The 20,871-nt window shown below is 39.1% G+C and overlaps 1 protein-coding gene across 1 annotated transcript in view; it reads right to left on the bottom strand.

The window, feature by feature from the left end:
• Positions 1 to 20,871, bottom strand: part of cntnap2b (contactin associated protein 2b) — a 55,554-nt gene that overhangs the window by 29,301 nt on the left and 5,382 nt on the right. Inside the window, 12 exon segments of the mRNA XM_044133425.1 lie at positions 3,074 to 3,189; positions 3,479 to 3,598; positions 7,810 to 7,916; positions 8,103 to 8,265; positions 9,332 to 9,365; positions 9,367 to 9,392; positions 10,790 to 11,048; positions 13,308 to 13,451; positions 14,808 to 14,992; positions 15,091 to 15,294; positions 15,558 to 15,705; positions 19,191 to 19,384. Coding sequence (XP_043989360.1) covers positions 3,074 to 3,189; positions 3,479 to 3,598; positions 7,810 to 7,916; positions 8,103 to 8,265; positions 9,332 to 9,365; positions 9,367 to 9,392; positions 10,790 to 11,048; positions 13,308 to 13,451; positions 14,808 to 14,992; positions 15,091 to 15,294; positions 15,558 to 15,705; positions 19,191 to 19,384 — 1,700 coding nt within the window.

Below are 20,871 nucleotides of genomic sequence, written 5' to 3'. Positions count from 1 at the left end.
TATGTGGTTATGTTTATTCAGTTAAAAATGTTAACTACGAAGAAACATAGCTCACCTCCAAATCATAGTGCAGCAGCTGCTCCCGCCGTCTTTTATCAAACACCTTTTTTAGGTGTTCTTTTTGTTACGTCTTTTATTGCTTAAAATGAGTCCACAAACTATTACTGCTGCTTCTACATCGTCATTCGTGTTTGATTATTCTAAATTCACCTACGGTATGTTGTTTTTTTTTACTGGATTTTCTTCTGGAATCGGGATGTCCGTGAGTGGAATCGGTTTGTGTGTGGTGTGTTGCTCCTGCCGTGCGTCTGGACACAAGAACCAATTGAATTTGTTGGACTTTTATCGGCTCTGTGGTCACAGAAGTTTGGAAAATCAGCCGACAATCCTTAAATCGTGCTGTGTGAACCAGACCTAAAACTCTCAAGTTCTACACTGAAAAAAATAACTCTTTGGATGAACATTAAAAAAAATCATAGAAAGGATTTCTACCGGATTACTTTGCTTTATTTCAGCACCATGTAATTCTATTATTCCTATTTAAAGCAAACGTGTTAGGACAACTTAATTTATTAAGGTTATTCCAATGTAAAGCAATTGTGTTGGTTCAATGTAATTTATTACGGTTGATTCAACTCATTTACTAAAGTTGGACCCAATGTAATTTAAAAGAGCCAGCCCAACTAATTTGCAATGTTTTGGACCAAATAATTTACTTTACTTGATTAAGATTAATGAAAATTTAGAAAATTGCATTAGTTGAAACAAACTTCTTTTTTTTTTCAATTTTTTTCTCCGAAGAGTTTTTGCAGCACTTAGTGTCCCGTATTTTTTTGAGACAGTAGACATTTGTCACGTGTGAAATCCCGTGATCTCACTCGTCGTCTTCCGCGCAATATCAGTCTGACTATAATGAATCATGTTATCTCAACATGATTAAATTTCATAAACATTAAGTTGTTTAATTTCTTGTTTATCCAACATGATTGTATCACATTTTTGTTTGAAACGTGAAATTATTTAGTTAAAAGTACATGATATTTTTTTGTTAATGTTATAACCCCCTAAGTTCATTTTTTTCAGTGTATTCATCTCGACCACTGCATTAATGCTCTCCGACTCTGGTTGCTATGGTAACGTTTACATATCCCTTCAAAATAAGATGCAGATGCGCCACAAAAAACAAACATTTTACTTTCGGGAAAATTTTAAGTCATGATAACGACTAATGTTACTAATGATAACAAGCCCAGAGCTTGTTTCTCTGCTACGAGAACGGTCCCCTCTGGGAGTGATGAGAGACAATGACACCTGAAATGTTGCTTATGCACAGGGTGCTTGGTCTCTACTGGTGAAACAGTTTGAAGGATTCATTGCCTCATTAACGATCCGCTCACCATATCATGCAGAGCAGGCTTGGAATGTGGGAATCACCCAATGGTCTGGGATAAATCCATTCTACTGTCTCTTCTCTGGGCCTTTTCCCCTTTGCAAAGAAACTATCCAAAGCATGGGCGTAGGTTTGCGTATGGACGGTCGTGACATGATATTCAAGGGATATAAAATAGCCCCGGCCATTTTTTGCCATATTAGTTTAAAAAAAACATATGTATTTTTTAACAAAAACAAAATAAATAAATGAAAATCTACATTTGGTCCATGGTGCTGAAAGTGAACGCGTCTCCTTCTGAGTTTGACATTTATTATGAGTCTCCGAGACCATGTCGCCACCAAAAAAGAAAAGGACGACAGACATTAGAAGTTATTTCGCTACCTCGGCTGTAAGTACAGTGAGTGGACCCATAAGTTAGATATCTATCACGCAACGCATTTGTTGTAAAGTCCGGTGTTTAGTAAGGTCAGCACTGAATGTGAGGTAGAATAGGAATTTTGAAAAGGAAAAAGTAAAGTGTTCTTGAACTGATCTGCTGAGTATGACTGTATCTGGTTATATACACAAGATGTATGATCAAGTTATGGTTATGGTTGGGGGGAGGGGATTATTAAGCCAATGTGGTGCCCCCCCCCAATGGTCAAAAATGGTCGGTGCAGTGCGGGGGAGGGGGATGGTCAGTAAGTTGTAAGGTCCCACCAAAACTTAGACCAAACCTACGCCCTTGATCCAAAGACATCGGATCTGTTTCTTATTTATTTTGCTGCTTGTAGGCTCAAAGTTGGTGCGCAAGACGTAACCGAGAATCCGGTTTGTCTGATATCCAGTTAGTTTAAATTTTTTTAATCAGACTCTCCCTGTCCATCATTTCCAGGATGACCCGTCCCGCTGTGTCTTTGTTAATGTCAAGTTGAGTGACGTCGAGCTTTGCGTTGCGCTCCAGAAAACCGCAAACATCGAGACTGATATGAACAGCGCAATAAACGTGAAAACAGCCACAAATGAACGAGTCCGTAAAGTTGTGCAACTAAACGGCATTCAAATTATTAATATTAAGATAAGTGTCACAAAACTATGCAGGATCTGAGTTGTGGAGCTGCAGGAGGAGCGCTGTGAGCTGTACTCTGACACCAAACGCAGGGCCGTAAAGCAGAACCTGGAGGCTGGGGCGTGAGGGGGTGCGAGGGATAAAACCTATTTATAGTCTTCCAGACAATAGTGGAACACACAAAACAGGAACAAATTACCAAATTACTAAATTTTTTTGTGCTGTTGTAACCATTAAACAATTTCCCCTTCAGTTCAACCTTATAAATGGTAATACATTGTTGATATTACATTTATAAAATAACTTGCATTGCATTAAAAATTGGCAAAGATCAATGTAATTTAGGGTTAGGGTTAGGTGGCGAACCGTTGTTAGCAGCTGCTGAAAGTAACAAAAAAAGTTACTTTTAATGTAACTTAGTTACTTTTCAAATCAAGTAATCAGTAATCTAACTAAGTTACTTTTCAGTAATCAGTAATCCGATTAAAGTTTTTCAAAGTAACTATCCCATCACTGGTCCCATTTTAAGTGTATTAATAAAACACAAATACAGTAATCTTGTTGAAAAAACTTCACTTACTTAAAGTAAGTGAAACGTAAAGGGTCATTTAAATTTAGCAGCCATTATATACCTGTTCATCAGTGACATTGTAAGTAATCTGAAGTACTGCTTTTCCATCCTCATCTGTAGCAGAGACTGATGTCTGAGGAGACATGTTGTTCCTTAGAGTGGTCCAAACCATTGTGTCTAAAAGATTCCATAAAAAGCTCAATTATTTTTATGCATAACAACTCATCTGGAAAAGAAGCCAAAGATATGATAGATTTAAGAAACATAAAAAATGAAAAGAAATCTATTATTGCTTTACAAATATACATAGAAACACATTATGTTGACACTAAATGGGCACTAAAATGCATAGGTAAGCTTGTTACATTGTGCACAGTTAAACAAGTTATATGAGCGCATTAACTTGTGCTCTGATTATTTTACTAACTCTGTACTAATTCTGATTATTCTAGCTTAAACATCTCACCTGTCATGTCACAGTGTACTCTGAAGGGGGGTAGAGAGCCACTACTATCAGGGTCAATCCAGAAGTTACCCGAGCTCTTCCCCTGATGCTTATACTCCTCACAGGACTGCTGATACAGCGCTAGAGAGAAGAAGCAACACACAGAATGGAGAAGAAGAAGACCACCACACATATGTGGTTTATACAGCAAAGCTGTCAAGGTTTGCAGGTCAGCCTTCTCATGAGAATGTATAGATTAGCCTGAGTCTACATGTTCAGATCCCAGGCAGATTTAACCTTTTGATTTACTTGTGTCCAAATATTTGACCAGGCAGAAAAATTCAAAACCAAAGATCATTTAATCCTAAATGATCTTAAGTAGAATAGTGTAGTGTAGCGTTTTATCACATCCAAAAAGTCGAAATCGCTTTAAACTAGAATCAGTCATTTACAAATTAACACGCACATTCACACACCAATAGCTGTGAGCTACCTTGTAGCCACAGCTGCCCTGGGCTGTCTAACAGAGGGGAGGCTACCGTTCAATCACAGCATCAGAACTTTCATATTATAGTTCACACTGTTATTTAAACTGATGTGGTTGTAACCATAATGGAAATTTGTTCTCTACTGCATTCGCTATGCATCACAAATGTCATTCTAGACCATTGTTTCTCAATTCTGGTCTTCAGGCGCCCCTGCCCTGCATGTTTTAGGTGTTCCCCTTCTGCCACACCCTTGGATTGAATCTGTGGGTGATTAACAGGCTTCTGCAGTACTTGAGGACTGCAGAAGAGGTCATGCAATCATACGGATCAGCTGTTCTGAAATAGAGACACATCTAAAACATGAAGAGCAGGGAGGCCTGAGGACTGGAATTGAGAAGAATTGTTCTAGACACACATCAGTTCCACTTGTCTTTTCATTCTAGTCTATAGAACACATGAAGAGCAAAGTTTCACTTTGATCCTTATTCATAAGAAATAATGTAAAAGAAGTGTCAATTTTGAAGAAAAACCCCCCAGCCAATTTAGTTGGCGTTTTATTAAAAATAGCATGTTAAAATATTTATATCCTCCAAAATTCCTGGAAAGCATTGTTGCTTAACTTTACAACTGTTGGGAACTGGGGATTTGGCTCTTTGTGGGGATTTCTTTTTTGTCTGTTGTTTCCCTCATAATCCAATCACCTTGATGGTGCCCATAGGCTACACTACCTGGAGGGTGTGTCTGCTGACTGGAGTCAGCGCACCTGTGATCTATCACTCATTTTCTAGGCGTATATGAGAGGGCTGCCAGCATCTGTTGCCAAAATCCCTCTCCGCCTCTGCTGAAGAATCGTTGACAGTTCCTGGTTTCACGGCTGGCAGTCGGATTGCTCCTCGCCTTTCCTCTCAAGAACTTACCTGTCCACCCTCCACCGCAGCCTCTCACATCCACCTCCAATTAACTCTCCGTCTGATCTCATATTGGAACCTGGAACATCTCAAGGACCCCTGCAAAGAGACCACTACCCCCATGACCACAGTAAATCCCCCCTCGCGGAAACACGTCACCACACCAAGTAAGATCAGTCTATCTTTTCCTATGAAGTTCATTTGTACAATACCCCTTCAACTCACCATTCCTCTTCCACTGTCTTCTGAAAACCGACGACCCTGATTTCCATCCACAGAACAGGAACCACATAATTTCACATTTTATCATCGTCAAAATAAACTTCATCTGATTTTCTGTTCTCCTGGTTGTGTTCTGTGTGTGGGCAAAAAGACTTGAACCCAACATTACAGAACACTCGGGCCAACAGTCAAGTCCTGCAGATGCTCTCAGGAGAATTTTGGCAGAACACTCCCTCATTCAGTCTCATAATTCCGCTTTACAAGACCTGGGTACCTGGCACGTTGAAACAAATCATCATCTCAAAGAATTGTCTATTTTTTTACAAAGCTCTCTCAGACCTCCGCTTCAGCTCCAGCCTCGATTTCCAGTCCAGAACCACCAGTCCACTCCACTTTTTCTGACATCCATCCACCTTCCCCAGACAAGATTTCAGGTGACATAAACCGATGTAATGATTTGCTTTTACGGTGCTCTCTTGTTTTCAATCATTCCCCTGGAAGTTTCTCCTATGATGGTGCTAAAATGGCTTTAATAATTTCACTGTTGACAGGCCAAGCTTTAAACTGGGCAGAAGCTAGATTTCCAACTCCAACTCTGAAGATTAATGGACAATAAAACAAGGCCAATGGTCAGTAGCAGATTTTGCTATAGTCTTTAGGATTAGAGTGGCAGTTTCTGGGTGGAATGCTCCCGCTTTAAAGAGTGCCTATTTCCATGGCCTCAATTAGTCTTTAAAAGATGAGTTGGCCACATTAGACAAACCTGCTATGTTAGAAGAACTAATCAGTTTAATTTCCGACTAGATAACAGACTCCGAGCTAGAACAAAGGAAAGAAATGAGAAACCCATCAGTCAGATTGCTTCCTTCCACCTCTCCAACTTGCACTCCGTCTCCTCTGCTTAACTACTTTGAGTTCGAGCCCATGCAAATAGGTCACACCCATCTCAGATCCGGAGAATAAAACCCATCCTTGTGCTTTCTTCTCCCAAAGATTTTCCCCTGCTGAATGCAATTATGACGTGGGAGATTGTGAACTGCTAGATGGTAAGCTAGCCCTGGAGAAGTGGTGGGACTGGTTGGAGGGTGCAGACCATCCCGTGCTGGTCTGGACTGATCACAAGAACCTCTCCCATCTCCAGTCTGCCAAAAGATTAAACCCCCGTCAGTCCTGTTGTTCAATGTTGTTCTCCAGATACAATCTCTTCATTTCTTATTGCCCCGGTTCCAAGAATATCAAACCCGATGCCCTGTCTCGATTCCACTCACCTGATTCTGAGAGAGAACTTGCCACCATCCTACCGCTCCGCTGCACCATCTCTTCTGTTACTTGGGAGATTGAAGACCTCATTCGCCAAGCTCAACAAACTGAACCTGATCCTGGCACCTTCCCCCATAAAACGATCTATGTACCTACCTCAGTCCGAGCACGTCTCATCCATTGGATCCACTCAGCTAAGTTTTCAGTTCACTCCAGAATCAGCTGCACAATCGCTCTCATCAACCCCAGATTCTCGTGGCCATCCATCCACAAACGTGTAAAAGAATTTGTCATCGCCTGTTTCTGTCTGCGCTAGAAGTAAACCATCCCATCAACTTCCATCCAGTCTTCTGCAACCTCTATAAATCCCCAAACGTCCCTGGTCACACATTTCCATTGACTTCACCACTGGACTCCCAGTTTCTAATGACTCAATAACTCGAATCCACCCTCAGATGCTTCACTTCTACAAACCCGTCTGATTCGATTCAGTACATCCCCTGGGTTGAATATGCACATAACTCACACATTTCTGATGCTACTGGTTTTTCTCCTTTTGAAGTTTCCCTAGGTTACCAACCAGCACTGTTTCCTTCTGACGAAAAAGAGATCTCCGTGAAATCTTTCCAACATCGCATCTGCAGCTGCAAAAATATCTGGAACAGAACCATCACCGCTCTCAATCACACCACTGAACAAAACTGCAAGAGAACACCTGCCCCACAGCATTTACCCAGAAAAAAGATCTGACTTTATGCTGGTAACATCCCTCTTAAAGCCATGTTCAAAAAATTCACCCCAGGTTTATTGTTCCCTCCAAATTTGAAAAGGTCATCAGTCCAACTGCAGTTCATCTCCGCCTCCCTTCATCCCTTCGCATCCATCCCACTTTACACATTTCTCAAATCAAACCTGTTCAGACCAGCACATTGACTAGCAGTAAGATCACTCCTCACAAGAAGTTACCTGTCTGCCCTTTCCCATCCACCTCCAATTAACTCTCCATCTGGATCTCACACTGGAACCTGGAACATCTCAAGGACCCCTGCAAAGAGACCACTACCCTGGTGACCACAGTAAATCCCCCTTGGCGGGAAGGCATCACCACACCAAGTAAGTTCAATCCATTTGTTCACTTGTCCGTTACCCCTTCAACTCACCATCTCCCTCCCACTGTTTTCTGAGAACCTGGACTTCCATCCACAGAACAAGAACCATACAATTTCACATTTCAACATTGTCAAAATAAACTTTATCTAAGTTCCTGTTCTCCTGATTGTGTTCTGAATGTGAAGGGGAAATTGCTTTTCAAAATGGTTGATAAACCCTGGTTTTATGTACCAATTACTTAAAGTCTCTATAAATAAATGTACTTTTTGTCATGACTGTCATTCTGGATTAGGTGTCACTTAACAGAGTTACAAATCACTAAATATTTGACATGCAGTTCTAGGTGATCTGTGTGTGAACTTACATGTGTGGCATGTTGCTCCAGAGTAGCCAGTACCACTGCAATTGCAGCTGAATGTATCCCATGTCTGTGAGCATTTCCCTCCATGCTCACAGTGGTTGGGAACACACCTGTCCTCACACATGGAAATAGGAAAATAATGTGAAGTTGGCAAGAACTCTGTCCTTTCAAAATCATAAGAGGAGCTGCAGAATCACAGCGCTCTAACCAAGTTTTAAGCCTAAAGCCTCCCAGTGATTAGGTACCCACTAAAATTTCCCAAATTTGTATTTTTACAGTATTTCTCAGAAATATACCTGTCTATAATTGCACACATATCCAGGCTAACATTTTCGAAGGTTCCGATGTGACCCTCCTCCACAGCCCGTAGGTCCACCAAGTGGTCATCTATGTGGATCATCTGAATGCAGCCCTGGAAAGAGCGCTGTAGTGACCAAATGCTAGTGTGTGGAAAGTAGCCTGAAGACCGTGAAAAAAGGAGAAACACCATAATTAGTCAACTTTGTAAATTTTGAAATAGAAGACATATTAACTAACAAACAGCTTTGTGAACCTTTGAGTAGGAATATGCAACATACAGCTGAAAGCAACCCACCTAAATAACTCATTCAGAACATCCCTATTGGTCTTGAAAGTGTAGCACTATTACAAGGGTCTGAGTCCAAAACTCCTGAAATTTAAATCAGGTTAAGGAAAGAGATGATCCAGCATCAAAGCTATCAAACTACTTTCAGCAGAATCAAAAACAGCTTTCACTTGCTTAACATTTTCTACAATGTACCCACCACTGACAGGTGGGGGAAAATTATGATATTCTAAAACACTTAAGTATCCGTAAGAATGATATGAATCATATACATTTAAATGTTCTCCCAACTTAGGAGAGAGACTGACTCATTCAAATACTAAAGTTATATCAAATACTAATTGTTGGGGCTGCACAGTGGCGCAGTTGGTAGAGCTGTTGCCTTGCAGATGGAGTTTGCATACAGTCCAAAAACATGTCTGTCAGGTTAATTGGTTTCTCTAAATTCTCCCTAGGTGTGTGTGTGTGTGTGTGTGTGTGTGTGAATGGTTGTTTGTCTTGTATGTCTTTGTGTTGCCCTGCGACAGACTGGCGACCTGTCCAGGGTGAACCCCGCCTCTCGCCCGGAACGCAGCTGGAGATAGACACCAGCAACCCTCCCGACCCCATTAGAGAAGAAGGGTGTAAGAAAATGGATGGATGGACTAATTGTTGGCTTGTAACTGAACCTAAAAGTTTTTTTTTAGTTGTGGTCACTGTCGTGTTTTTTTTTTAATGTAGTTTCTAGTAATCATTTTGAGATGCTAAAGTCAATTGCAAAAGACCCAAAACAGAAAACCATATCTGAATCATTTCAGAGTGACATTTTCTATTACTTTACTTTCCTCTAACATTTAAACTGTGTGCATAGAAGTGACTCTTAGGAGAAAATACTGGAAAGTAAATCATTCTCTTTTTTTTTTTTGGAGGTAAAAGTAAATGAGGTAAGGAATCAATCACCTCCAAAGTAGTAGGTTCCTCCTGTCTTGATCTGGCCACTGACCATCATTCAGACCTATTCCTAAAATGTGAAAATATGATTTTATTTGAACATTCAAGTATCACAATTAATCAACAGGATTACAAATGAAAATTCAGCTATGATTATAACCAAGGGTGAAAGTAGTTTTAAATTCTTGCCAATAGTATGACGAAAATCGTCAGTGGGTCATTTGTGCGAACGAAAAAGAAATCATGAATACTTTACTATCCTATTTAAGTTGTTTATAAAACCTGAACTTTTACTTTTACTTGAATTTGTAAACATGGTGGAGAACAGTTTGAAGGCTGGTAACGAAGGCTATGAGCTCCGGGAGGGAGCAGGTGGAGGAGAGAGAGATGCCTGCAGTGAGAGGATCCATCAGGCAGTACAGACTGTTAGGAAAGAATTTGGAATGGGAAAAAAAAACTGTAAACAAATTAAGTTGTGTATTGGACTGCCTATTTCAAAGCCGATCTATACTGACTCAAAGTGCAGTCGTTCTGAATGACGGCCTTTTTGCAGTCGTCTTCCCAGTACTGCATACAGGCTCAGAATCTTTTAAAAGTACTGGCTTACTTTCACCCCTGATTATAACCACTTGTGTTCAGATATTCTGGCGACAAGTCAGAGTCTGGCTCACTGCCTTCATTGCTCTATGCTGTATTAATCAGCATGGAGCCTACAGGAGTCCATGCTTCCATTATTCCTGCAGCAAACTTTTTCTGGTAGCAGAAGGGTTTCTCCTCATGTGGTTTTTGAGGATCCAGAATTTCCAGTACAATGAAAAATTTCTTATGTCACAGAATGTTGACGAGGCCAAGACCCATATCTCCATGCAGCCTCAAAACTTGCCACATTGCTATAGTACACCTGGGAAGTTTCAGAAAATTCTAAAAGTACCAATATAAGCAACCAATCGTGCCATAGATCAGACATGAAAGTGGAGTAATATAATCTTAAGGATATCAAACTTAACACCTTCTGTCCACATTAAACTTTCATGGTAAAATATTTAAGTATCCGTCCCACACTTGCAACACAAAGAGAGAAAACAGCAAAGCTGGCCGTTGACCCTGTTTAGCTATAACAGTCATGACTCTACTCTTTTGTAGGAGGAGTCTTTTCCTAGGAGTGAATCTTGAGGTAGTTCTGCAGCCCAAAGCTAGAACACACATAGGAATGGCCGCAGTCCCAACCCCTCAAGACAGAATCCCTCGATCCTCAACGTACATAAGATTATTGGTCAGTGATTTCCTACAGCAAATCCAGTCACAAAATCTCATAGTTTAGCAGAGATAATCTATACTAACATATTTTCATCAAATTTAATAAAATCAATCAATCCAGCTTTCACTTGTCTCCACTTGCTTTCTGGAAAATGAGCCAAGCAACCAATAGTTTTTCCAAGGTCATTCTAAACACAGAGCTGAGCTCACCTGATGAAATGTCAATACGTGTGCTCCTCTTTTGTGTCACGTTCATGTAGACGGTGATCTTGCCTTCCATCAGTAACAGCTCCAACCAACCCTCAGCCAGCTGTGTGAACATCAACACTCCATTGGGGTTCCACGTCCTGAAAGACAGACTTACTGAGAGTGTGTCACTGTCCCTCTGACCCGGCAGCCGCAGGAAGGATGTGGAGTTGAAGTAGACAGGGAAAGAGCTGGATTCAGCACAGGTGAATGTCAGGTTACGCTGCAGTGACACATAAATCCAGTGGTAGAAAAATTAGCTGCAAGAAATAACCACAAAAGGTAGAACAAACTACTTCCTGCTTCCTAAGTGGTTATGAAACATACCAAATTGTCAGGAAAAATTCAAGGATTATACTAAACCAGCACTAATTAACAAAGCAGTTTTTACACACTTGACCAATGTTCCCTCTAAGCTGCGCGCTTGTGCAATTGCGCACTGCTCGCACATTCTCAGCACACAATAAAATCTATGCAGCGTATAGAACAAAATTCAACGTAAAGTATACATTGAGCTCAGACATCAGTTTTGACTATGGGCCAATGACGTATAACGATCTAACTCTGAGTCACAGGTGTCCAGCCAATGATACGATACTGTACACTTACGCTACGCAGCCAATCATCACCTGCTATTGTGTGTGCGTGCCTTGCCAATATGCGCTGTGCAGATTTGCTAGGTAGGAAAAGTGTGGCGGAGTTGAGAGACGCGAAAGCTAACACCCTATCATGGCTAAGCGAACGGGCAGTGGGACATCCACTCATTAAGCCAAAACAAAAAAGAAATGCGCTTCTTTTAAGATGGAATGGCTGTTGGAGCTTGTCCAAATAGAAGAACAAGTAGTGAAACTGGGTGAGATTTTTTTTTTGAGTGAGAAAGGTTTACTCTGCAAAACATGCAGCGAAGCCAAAGTAGCAAATGAGTTTTCAGAGGGAAAAAAGTGGATTGAATGGAAGTTGGACTACCTCAGGTGTACAACCACTGGAGAAGTGACAAAGACGGACATGAAAAAACTGTAATTAAATATTTTGCAGACGAAGAGTTATAAGAATTTATACAGTATCACAAACCAGAGCACGCATTTCATTGTGCAGAATGTGAATGTTTTAATGTGAACAAAAAGTTATGTCTGAAAGGTGCAATATCTCATTTCTCGCCATGGCCAAAGCAGGACTCTTGCATATAACAACTGTGCATCTCATGAACAGCAGTGGGTTTTTTTGTTTTCTTTTTCATTTTAAATGGGGCAAATCACTTATATTAAAAGCAAACTAATGGAAGTCGCTGCTGTAATCTGATTCTTTTAATAGCCACGTAACTTTCTATGATCCAAGATTTATAACAAGTGCAATACTGGTGTGTGGCTATAGTGCGCACACCTGATATTGCTCATAGTGGTCTTCAGTGTACTCAGGGAGCTTGTGTGAATGCCCAGACACATGAAAAATTAGAGGGAACATTGCTTATGATGCTATTCTACACCACAGCAGTTGTCACAATGTGTAATGGTGCGCCAATACTGGCATTTCACCTGCTGCTGTGGTGTACAGCAAAGCGGTGATGTGTGTGTGAGCAGCTACCGGTAGCATCTGAGCAGCAGTGGTGAACTTGGAGATTTTTTTAATCCAGTGGTAGGGCTGGGTAATAAATCAATAACAATATGTATAGACATGTGATCAACTTAACAGAAAGTACATCCAATAAACTGTTCAATAATTTCTTTGAACTCTGATCCAGAAGTGCACAGTATTCTGGGGGATGTAGGCAGAGGAAAGGAAAGATTTTAGCTGCTCAAACTCTTATGGCCAGCTGAGTAATCCAAGTGGCGACTAACTTGTATATGTGACGTTGTGTTCACCATAAATGATTCAAATGGTCCATGCGTCTCCATGTCAATGTTCTGCAGAGGCCTGCTAATGAACCATCATTTGATTCAGGTGTGATGATTAGGGAAAAAGTAAAGCACTGCTGTGAGGACTGACTGTCCAGGACTGTCATTAACTATGCTGGTGCTGCATTTACACTCTTAAGAATTCCATTTATGGAAATTTGGTCATAAATGAAGTTTTGATGTTTCTTGTCTTTCTTATTCTAGTCAAAATTGTTCATATCTGCATCTTGATGAATCAAAAATTAGATTTTCTCCCCACCAAAAACCCTCACAGAAATTTCAATTGTTGCACATTCAGCTCCAACCCATCAATATCCTGTGTATACATGTACTTTGCAGTTTATTTATATAGCTATATAACATATACACTGAAATGAAGTGTCTATCTTTTTTTCATAAATTCACACCTTAGACACACCAGAGAGACTTTGTCGGGTTTGTTTGAAAGATTTTGCGAAGCACATTTAAGATTTGGAAAATGTTAGGGCTGATATCTCTCAATACGGCTATAAAAATACCTTATCATTGCTTTTTGCTTTTCAAACAAAATGTTAAACAAGAAACGTGCAAGAAGAAGTAGGGACTCTTACAAAGCTGGAGATGTCCACCTTCTTCCTGCGCACCAAGCTGGTGATGTTGTCTCCATTGTAGGTGATTCCTTCCATGCAGCCAGCAAAGTTCTCTTTGCCACCTAAACTCATTCTTACAGATTCAGAAAGTCCTCCAAAGGTAAGCTGAGAAAACACACAGCACAGTTTGGATTGTTGTCACTAAACATGCGTACCCTCATTAAGAATGAAACATGCCAACAGTGTGGTCAGTGAACGTGTGAAATTCAACACACAAGTGAAAAATGAGATTTAAATACAGCTCTGGAAAAAATTAAGAAACCACTTGAAATGATCAGTTTCTCTAATTTTATTTATTATTGGTATATGTTTTGAGTAAAATGAATATTGTTCTTTTATTCTATGAACTACTGACATGTCTCTGAAATTCAAAGCATAGATTTAGTGTTTATTGGCAAAAAATAAGAATTGGTCAAAATAATGAAAAAGGTGCAGTATTTTCAGACCTCAAGTAATGCAAAGAAAATAACTTCATATTAATTTAGAAACAACAAAACTAATGTTTTAATTCAAGAAGAGTTCAGAAAACATTATTTGGTGGAACAACCATGAAGTTTTTAATGTGGATCAGTGCAGCAGTCTCTTCATTTTTTCCAGAGCTGTATGTTGATCGACAAAGAGGAAAATGAATATCAAAAACATTTTTGAAATAGCTCTTTGGATAACATTTTTTAAAAATGTATGACTTGGGTCAAACATTGGGATTCCTTCCAAAAATGTCTGATTTGACACATTTGAGTTAATTGGAGTCACACCTGTCTGGATGTAAACAGACTGAACAATGTTTTCAAATACAGATGAAAAGATGAGAGAAGAGAGTCAGACTGGTGTGCTCTGTGGCAAATTTTGCTTTTAAAAAAACAGGTAGTACGTAGCATTATGAATAGTACTTACTGTAATGATGAATTATCCTTCCAGTGAAAGAACAACTAATTTAGACTTAACATTTCTAAAACTGAGATGCTTTGTTTGAGACAATAAAAGATTTTTTTTACATTTTTCGGACAATGTGCATTTTGATATTCCCAGCTCACAAATCGCCATGGAGATGAACAATTAAATTAAGTGTGTCCAAATCCCTAAAATTTGGACACAGTGAGAAAACTACCAGGTAAAAACCTCCCCCGCCTCCCAATCTAGCACTGTATCACTATTACATAGCAAAATAAACACCACATAACCAACTCCTTCCTTCCCCCTCACAAAAATATGTTTGTTTCTTATCTGACAATACCAATATAGAACAAAACAACTTCCGTTGGCCGATTATGATATGAATGCAGATATATTCAAAAAATATGCACCCTACAGGAAACCACAAAAATCTTATTTAATAGGATTTTCTACACATCAACCATCCTTCTATATGACGTAGTTAATGATGATGATGGCGAAAAAGGTTCAAGAGTGAATAAAATGAATCCCTGGGGTGTTTGACAGCATGACTCGTGAACAGTTTACCTCATAGTCGAGGTCCAGGTGCTCAAACTCTCCATTAGTCCTGAACTGTTGAGTTTGGTGGTCCAATGTAAAATTTACATTTCTACGGTAGCGCTCAATGACAACAGAGTGCCAGTGACCATCATCTAATAAGCTTCCACTGGTTACAGAGGTGTGACCCTTAATCAGATTGTACTGACTGCTACCTGGAGAAAAACAACACAAACAACAGAGGTGATAAACAGCCCACAAGTCATTTCTGAAAGATAATATATGCAATCCTTTCACCTTTTAATGTTCCTACCTAAGTTGATGCTCAGCTCCATTGTTGCCCTGTGAAGCTGCAGCAGGATGTAGTCTCCTTGCTGTCCCTCCCCATAAAGCAGCACACCATCTCTGGCTGTGGTTTTAAACTTTAGAGAAATAATATCCTTCACGGTTTTCATCTTTTTGCTCCTGAAGCGATAGGAGATAATGCTATGGCCCTCAAAACTGATTACATCAGCCCCTTAGAGACGTAGGAAAAAGAAAGTAAAATTCAATGTTTTGCATAAGGAATTAATCTGGAATCACAAACCAGCAAATGTCTAAGAATGCTAACCTAAGAGTGTTGGCAGTTTTTCATAAATCAGTTATGTTTTATATAAAAAAATCTCCAGGTACTTTAAGTATTAAAGGGTCCAGTTAATTTTCAGCAATACACAATAATTATATTATATTCAGTCTTCCACATTTTTTACATTATTTGTTTCTTTGTGCATTTCTACTTACAATATGAGCAGCCATAGAGTTCCAAGCGGACTCCAATTCGCCCCTTTTGGCTCCAGTACAGTGGGATGAAGCGGATGTAGCGGGCCACTATGGCATGTTGTAATTCTTCACGTACAACATCTTCACTGTTATTATTCCCCTTAAATGTCTGAAACGTGATTAATATTAGGCTGTTTTATTTTCTCTCATTTTTCTGCTGCAATAAAATACATTTCCATGGTTATGTTTTGTTCCTTTTGGATGAAGGGTTTCAAGGTCTTAGAAAGTTTTACTTAGATGAGCTGGAAATACTGTTCTGTTACATGACATATATTACTTATATGTCATGTAAGTAACATGACATCAAAATTCTTAACATCAAGAATCTTGATGTTAAAGGTTCTTTGCAACTATCCACCAGTCATTCGATGACTTAGAAAAATAAAATTTTGGGTTGCGACTGCTGAACTAAGTGATAAAAGTCCCTCGGGTCTCTTATCACTTAGTTAGGACAGGGGTCATCAACCTTTTAGAGACTGGGAGCTACTTCACGGGTCCAGAGCAACATGAAGGGTTACTTGTTTGATACAGACATCAATTTTCTTTGCTCAGCCTTTATAACAATAACACATATATGTATATAAGATTACATGCTACCTGATCATATTAATGGTAGGGACTACTATTTTCTGTGCGATTCTAAATTGCCCACAAGTGACTGGAAGTATAGATTGTTACAGCTGTACAGCTGTACGAACTGTGAGATTTTCCTTTAAATAAAAAAAAAGAAAAGTTATTATAATTTTTTATTATTCAACCCTCGTTACTATTAACAAAATTGTGGAGAGAAGAAAACGTTCCTTTGTGCCAAAACATGTAGCGCACATCAGTGTGAGTCTCTGGGGGTCAAAATGCAGCCAAAGGCTAAATCTTATTGGTCAGTTTGCTTTTTCTGTGAGCTAAAAATGATGAGTGGAGTTTGAACTTCTGTTGTTCTAAGAAGCCGCCTGAGCTTTTTACAGTGTGCAGTTCTGGCGGGTCGCCAGTTTATTAGCTTTTTTTTTGTGGTTTCGCGAACCTTTCTCCACAATTTTGTTAATTGTAAAGAGGGTTCAATAATAAAAATTTCAGAAAGTATACTTTTCTTTTTTTACTTCAAGGAAAATCTTAAGGTAGGCAGAGTGTGTGCAGCCGTACAGCTGCTGCTGCCCTCTGATAAAATCCTGCAGGCGTCTGCGCAGTTCTGGACTTTAACCATTAGAAAAGAATGTTATGCATAAAGCAATTTATTTTAAACATTTTTTATAATTGACTTTTAAAAAAATCCTAAATATTAACAAATGTTATTAATTCAATGTAAAAACATTAAATTAAATAATTTTTTGGCAGTGCTCCCTAATAATAATGGCTATTTTTAGAACTTGCAGGCACTCGGTCGCCCGCGGGCACCGTGTTGGTGACTTCTGATATAGATTAATTCCACATCGAGTAAAATTTTTATTCCTGGAGTTTCTGTGTCAATAAATTATATTGTATTTCTATTTCTTGTAACTAGATGATTGGCGTCTTTTTTGTTTTACTGCTACAGTAGTGCTGACTGGAACAAAAAATGAGACCCTCTATTTCAAGGTTCTTTATTATTAGATTCTTAAAAACGTAATTTTTTATGAAAGACTTACCAGTTACCAGTTAGGGTTCTGTTACACATTATCACTTAGTAGTCATTACACCACGTTCCAAATTATTATGCAAGTGATATTTTCTCAGATTTTCTTAAATGGTCAATGTAAATGATGGTCAGTATAATTTTCAAGTCATGAACTATTACAGTATAAATACAATTTTACTGAACAAAGCTCCCCATGAGAACAATATTTTTTTTAGAAATAAAAACCTCAAAATGCACTGTTCCAAATTACACAGCAGATTTTCAAAACATTTTATGGATTATAAAGAACTACAAATGGTCATTCTTTGAAGGTGCAGCATTAAGTGATCACATGTACTAAAATCAAAAGCTATTTCAATCAAAACAATCCTAACAGACTGCGTTACATGTTAACATAGAACCTTCTTTGATATCACAGCACAATTCTTGATCCATTGAACTTGTGAGTTTCTGGATAGTTTCTGCTTGAATTTCTCTGCAGGATGTCAGAATATCTTCCCAGAGCTGCTGTTTTCATATGAACTGCATTCCATCCTCAGATCTTCTGCTTGAGGAAACTCCAAAGGTTCTCAATAGGGTTGAGGTCAGAGGAGGATGGTGACCACACCATGAGTTTCTCCCCTTTAAGTCAGTGACACAGTGGTATTCCTTACAGCATTCATTGTGATGCATGAAGATGATTTTGCTACTGAAGGTTTGGCTCTTCTTTTAGAACCATGACAGAAAGTGATCATTCAGAAAGTCCATATACTTTGCTGAGGTCATTTTCACACCTTCATGGACTATGAAGAGGCTGACCAGCTCTCTCTCTCTCTCTCCATGATTTCGGCCCAAAGCATGACTCCACCACCTCCTTGTTGACGTCACAGCTGTATTGGGACGTGGTGGCCGTCCACCACCAATCCACCACTGCGTCCATCTGGACCGTTCAGGGTTGCACAGCAGTCATCAGTGAACAAGTGTGTTTGAAAATTAATCTTCATGTATGGCTGGGCCCACTGCCACCGTTTCTGCTTGTGAGCACTGGTTAATGGTGGCCCAATAGTAGGTTCATGCACCACAAGCCTCTGGATGATCCTCCACCTTCAGGTTCCAGAGGCTCCAGCAGCTTCAAATAACTGTTTGCTGCTTTGTAAGAACATTTTAACAGCTGCTCTCTTAATCCGATGAATGTGTCTAACAGAAACCTTCCTCATTATGTCTTTATCTGTACAAACTTATCTTTGTACTGAATCAGCCACAAATCTCTTCACAGTACAATAACACTTCAGTTTTTGTTAAATATCGAATGTTTTCATACCTTGTCATACGGCACTAAACTATCTGATGATTTATGTCAGCAGAGATCCTTTCTCTTTCCCATATTGCTTGAAACTTGTGGCCTGCTTAATAATGTGGAACATCCTTTTTAAGTAGATTTCCTTTAATTGATCTCACCAGACAAACTAATCAACCAGTTCTCTAAAATTAATTATCGTGATTCAAAGAGCCCTGACACACAATACAATCTATAAATTTAATAGCATAACAAAAAAGTTATCTTTATGATACTTAAATCCAATTTGCATAATATTTTGGAACGCGGTGTATTTCAGAACAAAAGACATTGTTTAACAGATCATGCAGCATAATGACTGTGTGGGGTTTAGAGACAGAATGTTAACTCTGCTAGAGGGTTACAGTTACTCAAGTAGCTGCGCTTTATTTTGTTTGTTGTTATGACTGAACTATATTTCTGATGGCTTTTGATATTTGTTTTTTAATGAATTGGAGAATTTTAGGATACTTGGAATTAGTATGGATTTTAATTGGGTGCATTTAAATTAAACTTGTTTTTGCTTAAAGAATTAGATGACATTTGCTGTAAATTTGAGGTAATATCAATAAAATGAACTTAATTTAAAATAAAACTGTTCAAACTACAGGTGTCTGTGTGTGACAAGACTGGTTTTTTTCTGCAAATAAAATTTTCATTTTAATCTTACCCAAATGTTTCCATCCTTTAAATATGGCCTCCAGTTTTTGGCTGTATCACTGTAGAGCAGCTGGTACTGACTTGTCCAATCGGAGCTTCTGTAGCGCCCCTGGGTTGCTATGGAAACTACTTGTTTCCTAGAGCCCAGGTCTACCTGCAGCCACTGGTAACGATTTGTATCCAAAGGTGACCAGCCTCCAGCACCTAAGTGTTGGGTTGTTCAGAGTGAGAAAAATTAGGAACAGGGGAGGAAGAAAGAAGATTTATAATTTATCCACTCCTACAGTTTCTCTCAGGTATAACTCAGTTTCCACAAAGATTTTTCCTGTTTTTATCAAATCTATTTGTCTTCCCTTAACTAGTGGCTCTATTTTCATTGCTATGGAGCTCATGAACATTTTATCTCTGCTTTCAACAAATTCACTGTTGCTACAATCAAGGCCAAAAACACAAACTCCTGACAATAGCATTAGCTGAATCAATCTACCCACTGACCAGTGAATGGGCTACAATAAAATGAATTGGCACGTGTTTGTGAATTGGCAGATGCATGTGTTTATATATGGCTCAAAAAAACCCATAAAGTCTAGGAAAAAATATATTTCTAACCATATTTACACTTTCTTTTAGAGTTTTTTCTGACACGAGAGGTCTTTATTTACAATTTCCATGCAGCAAAGGTCCAAGGGTTGGGAATTGAACTCCAGACAGGGGCATCCGGTTTACCTATATATCATTTACCACTCTAAGGTCCAGGTCTAGAGATTGGAGGGCTTCTTTACCATCTCTCAAATTTAACCCTCCTGTTGTCCTCGGGTCAAAACAATAATACTTTGAGTCAGAAAAAGCTTCTTGGAGAATTTAAAACCAGCCACTGGCGAGCAAGGAACATAAAAAAACAATCTCAATTTGAGTTCTACACTAACATCTCATTTTGAGATGCGTGTCTTCTTTTAAGCCAATTCAGAGAAACATGACAAATCTCATGTCAATACAGAGAAACAGATGATTAAAATTTATTTTGTTGAACTCACTTCACTGTGGATAAATACTTCTAATCAGCAGTCTACATCTGAGTGAGAAGTCATGACGGTATGATAAATTATTTAGTAACTGGATCCTGAAATGAATTGTCATCTGGGTAGATTCTGGCTTTTTTTGCCTTAAGTGAGGCAGACTACTGTCCTGGCCCTAGACCAATGTTTCTCAATTCTGGTCCTCAGGGACCATTGCCCTGCATATTTTAGATGTGTTTTAGATGTGCCACAGGTACAAAACACTGGAATGAAATGGCTTAATTACCTCCTCCTTGTGTAGATCAGTTCTCCAGTGCCTTAATGACCTACTTATTCTATTCAGATGTGGTGCAGCAGAGGCACATCTAAAAGTTGCAGGACATCGGCCCTTGAGGACTGCAGTTTGAGACCCCTGCCCTAGACCGATCAAAGTCATGAACATAGAAAGCAGTTTAATATCTTCTGAGGTTTTCTCAATAGAAATTTCAAACACAACATTTACTGACTTTTATCACAGACTCAACTTCCAGTAGAACAGAAGTACTAAAGATCTAATGCTGCAAGTAGTCAGGTCAGATCTGAGTGAAAAACATTAAAAGCCCAAGGGGGTAGAGAATACAACATCCATTCATGTTACAGACAGAACATAAGCTCTATCCGGTTATATGTCCAGTT

Source organism: Gambusia affinis, linkage group LG12, assembly GCF_019740435.1.
Source record: "Gambusia affinis linkage group LG12, SWU_Gaff_1.0, whole genome shotgun sequence".
NCBI classification, from domain to species: Eukaryota; Metazoa; Chordata; class Actinopteri; order Cyprinodontiformes; family Poeciliidae; genus Gambusia; species Gambusia affinis.
This window is presented reverse-complemented; position numbering and strand designations above follow the sequence as displayed.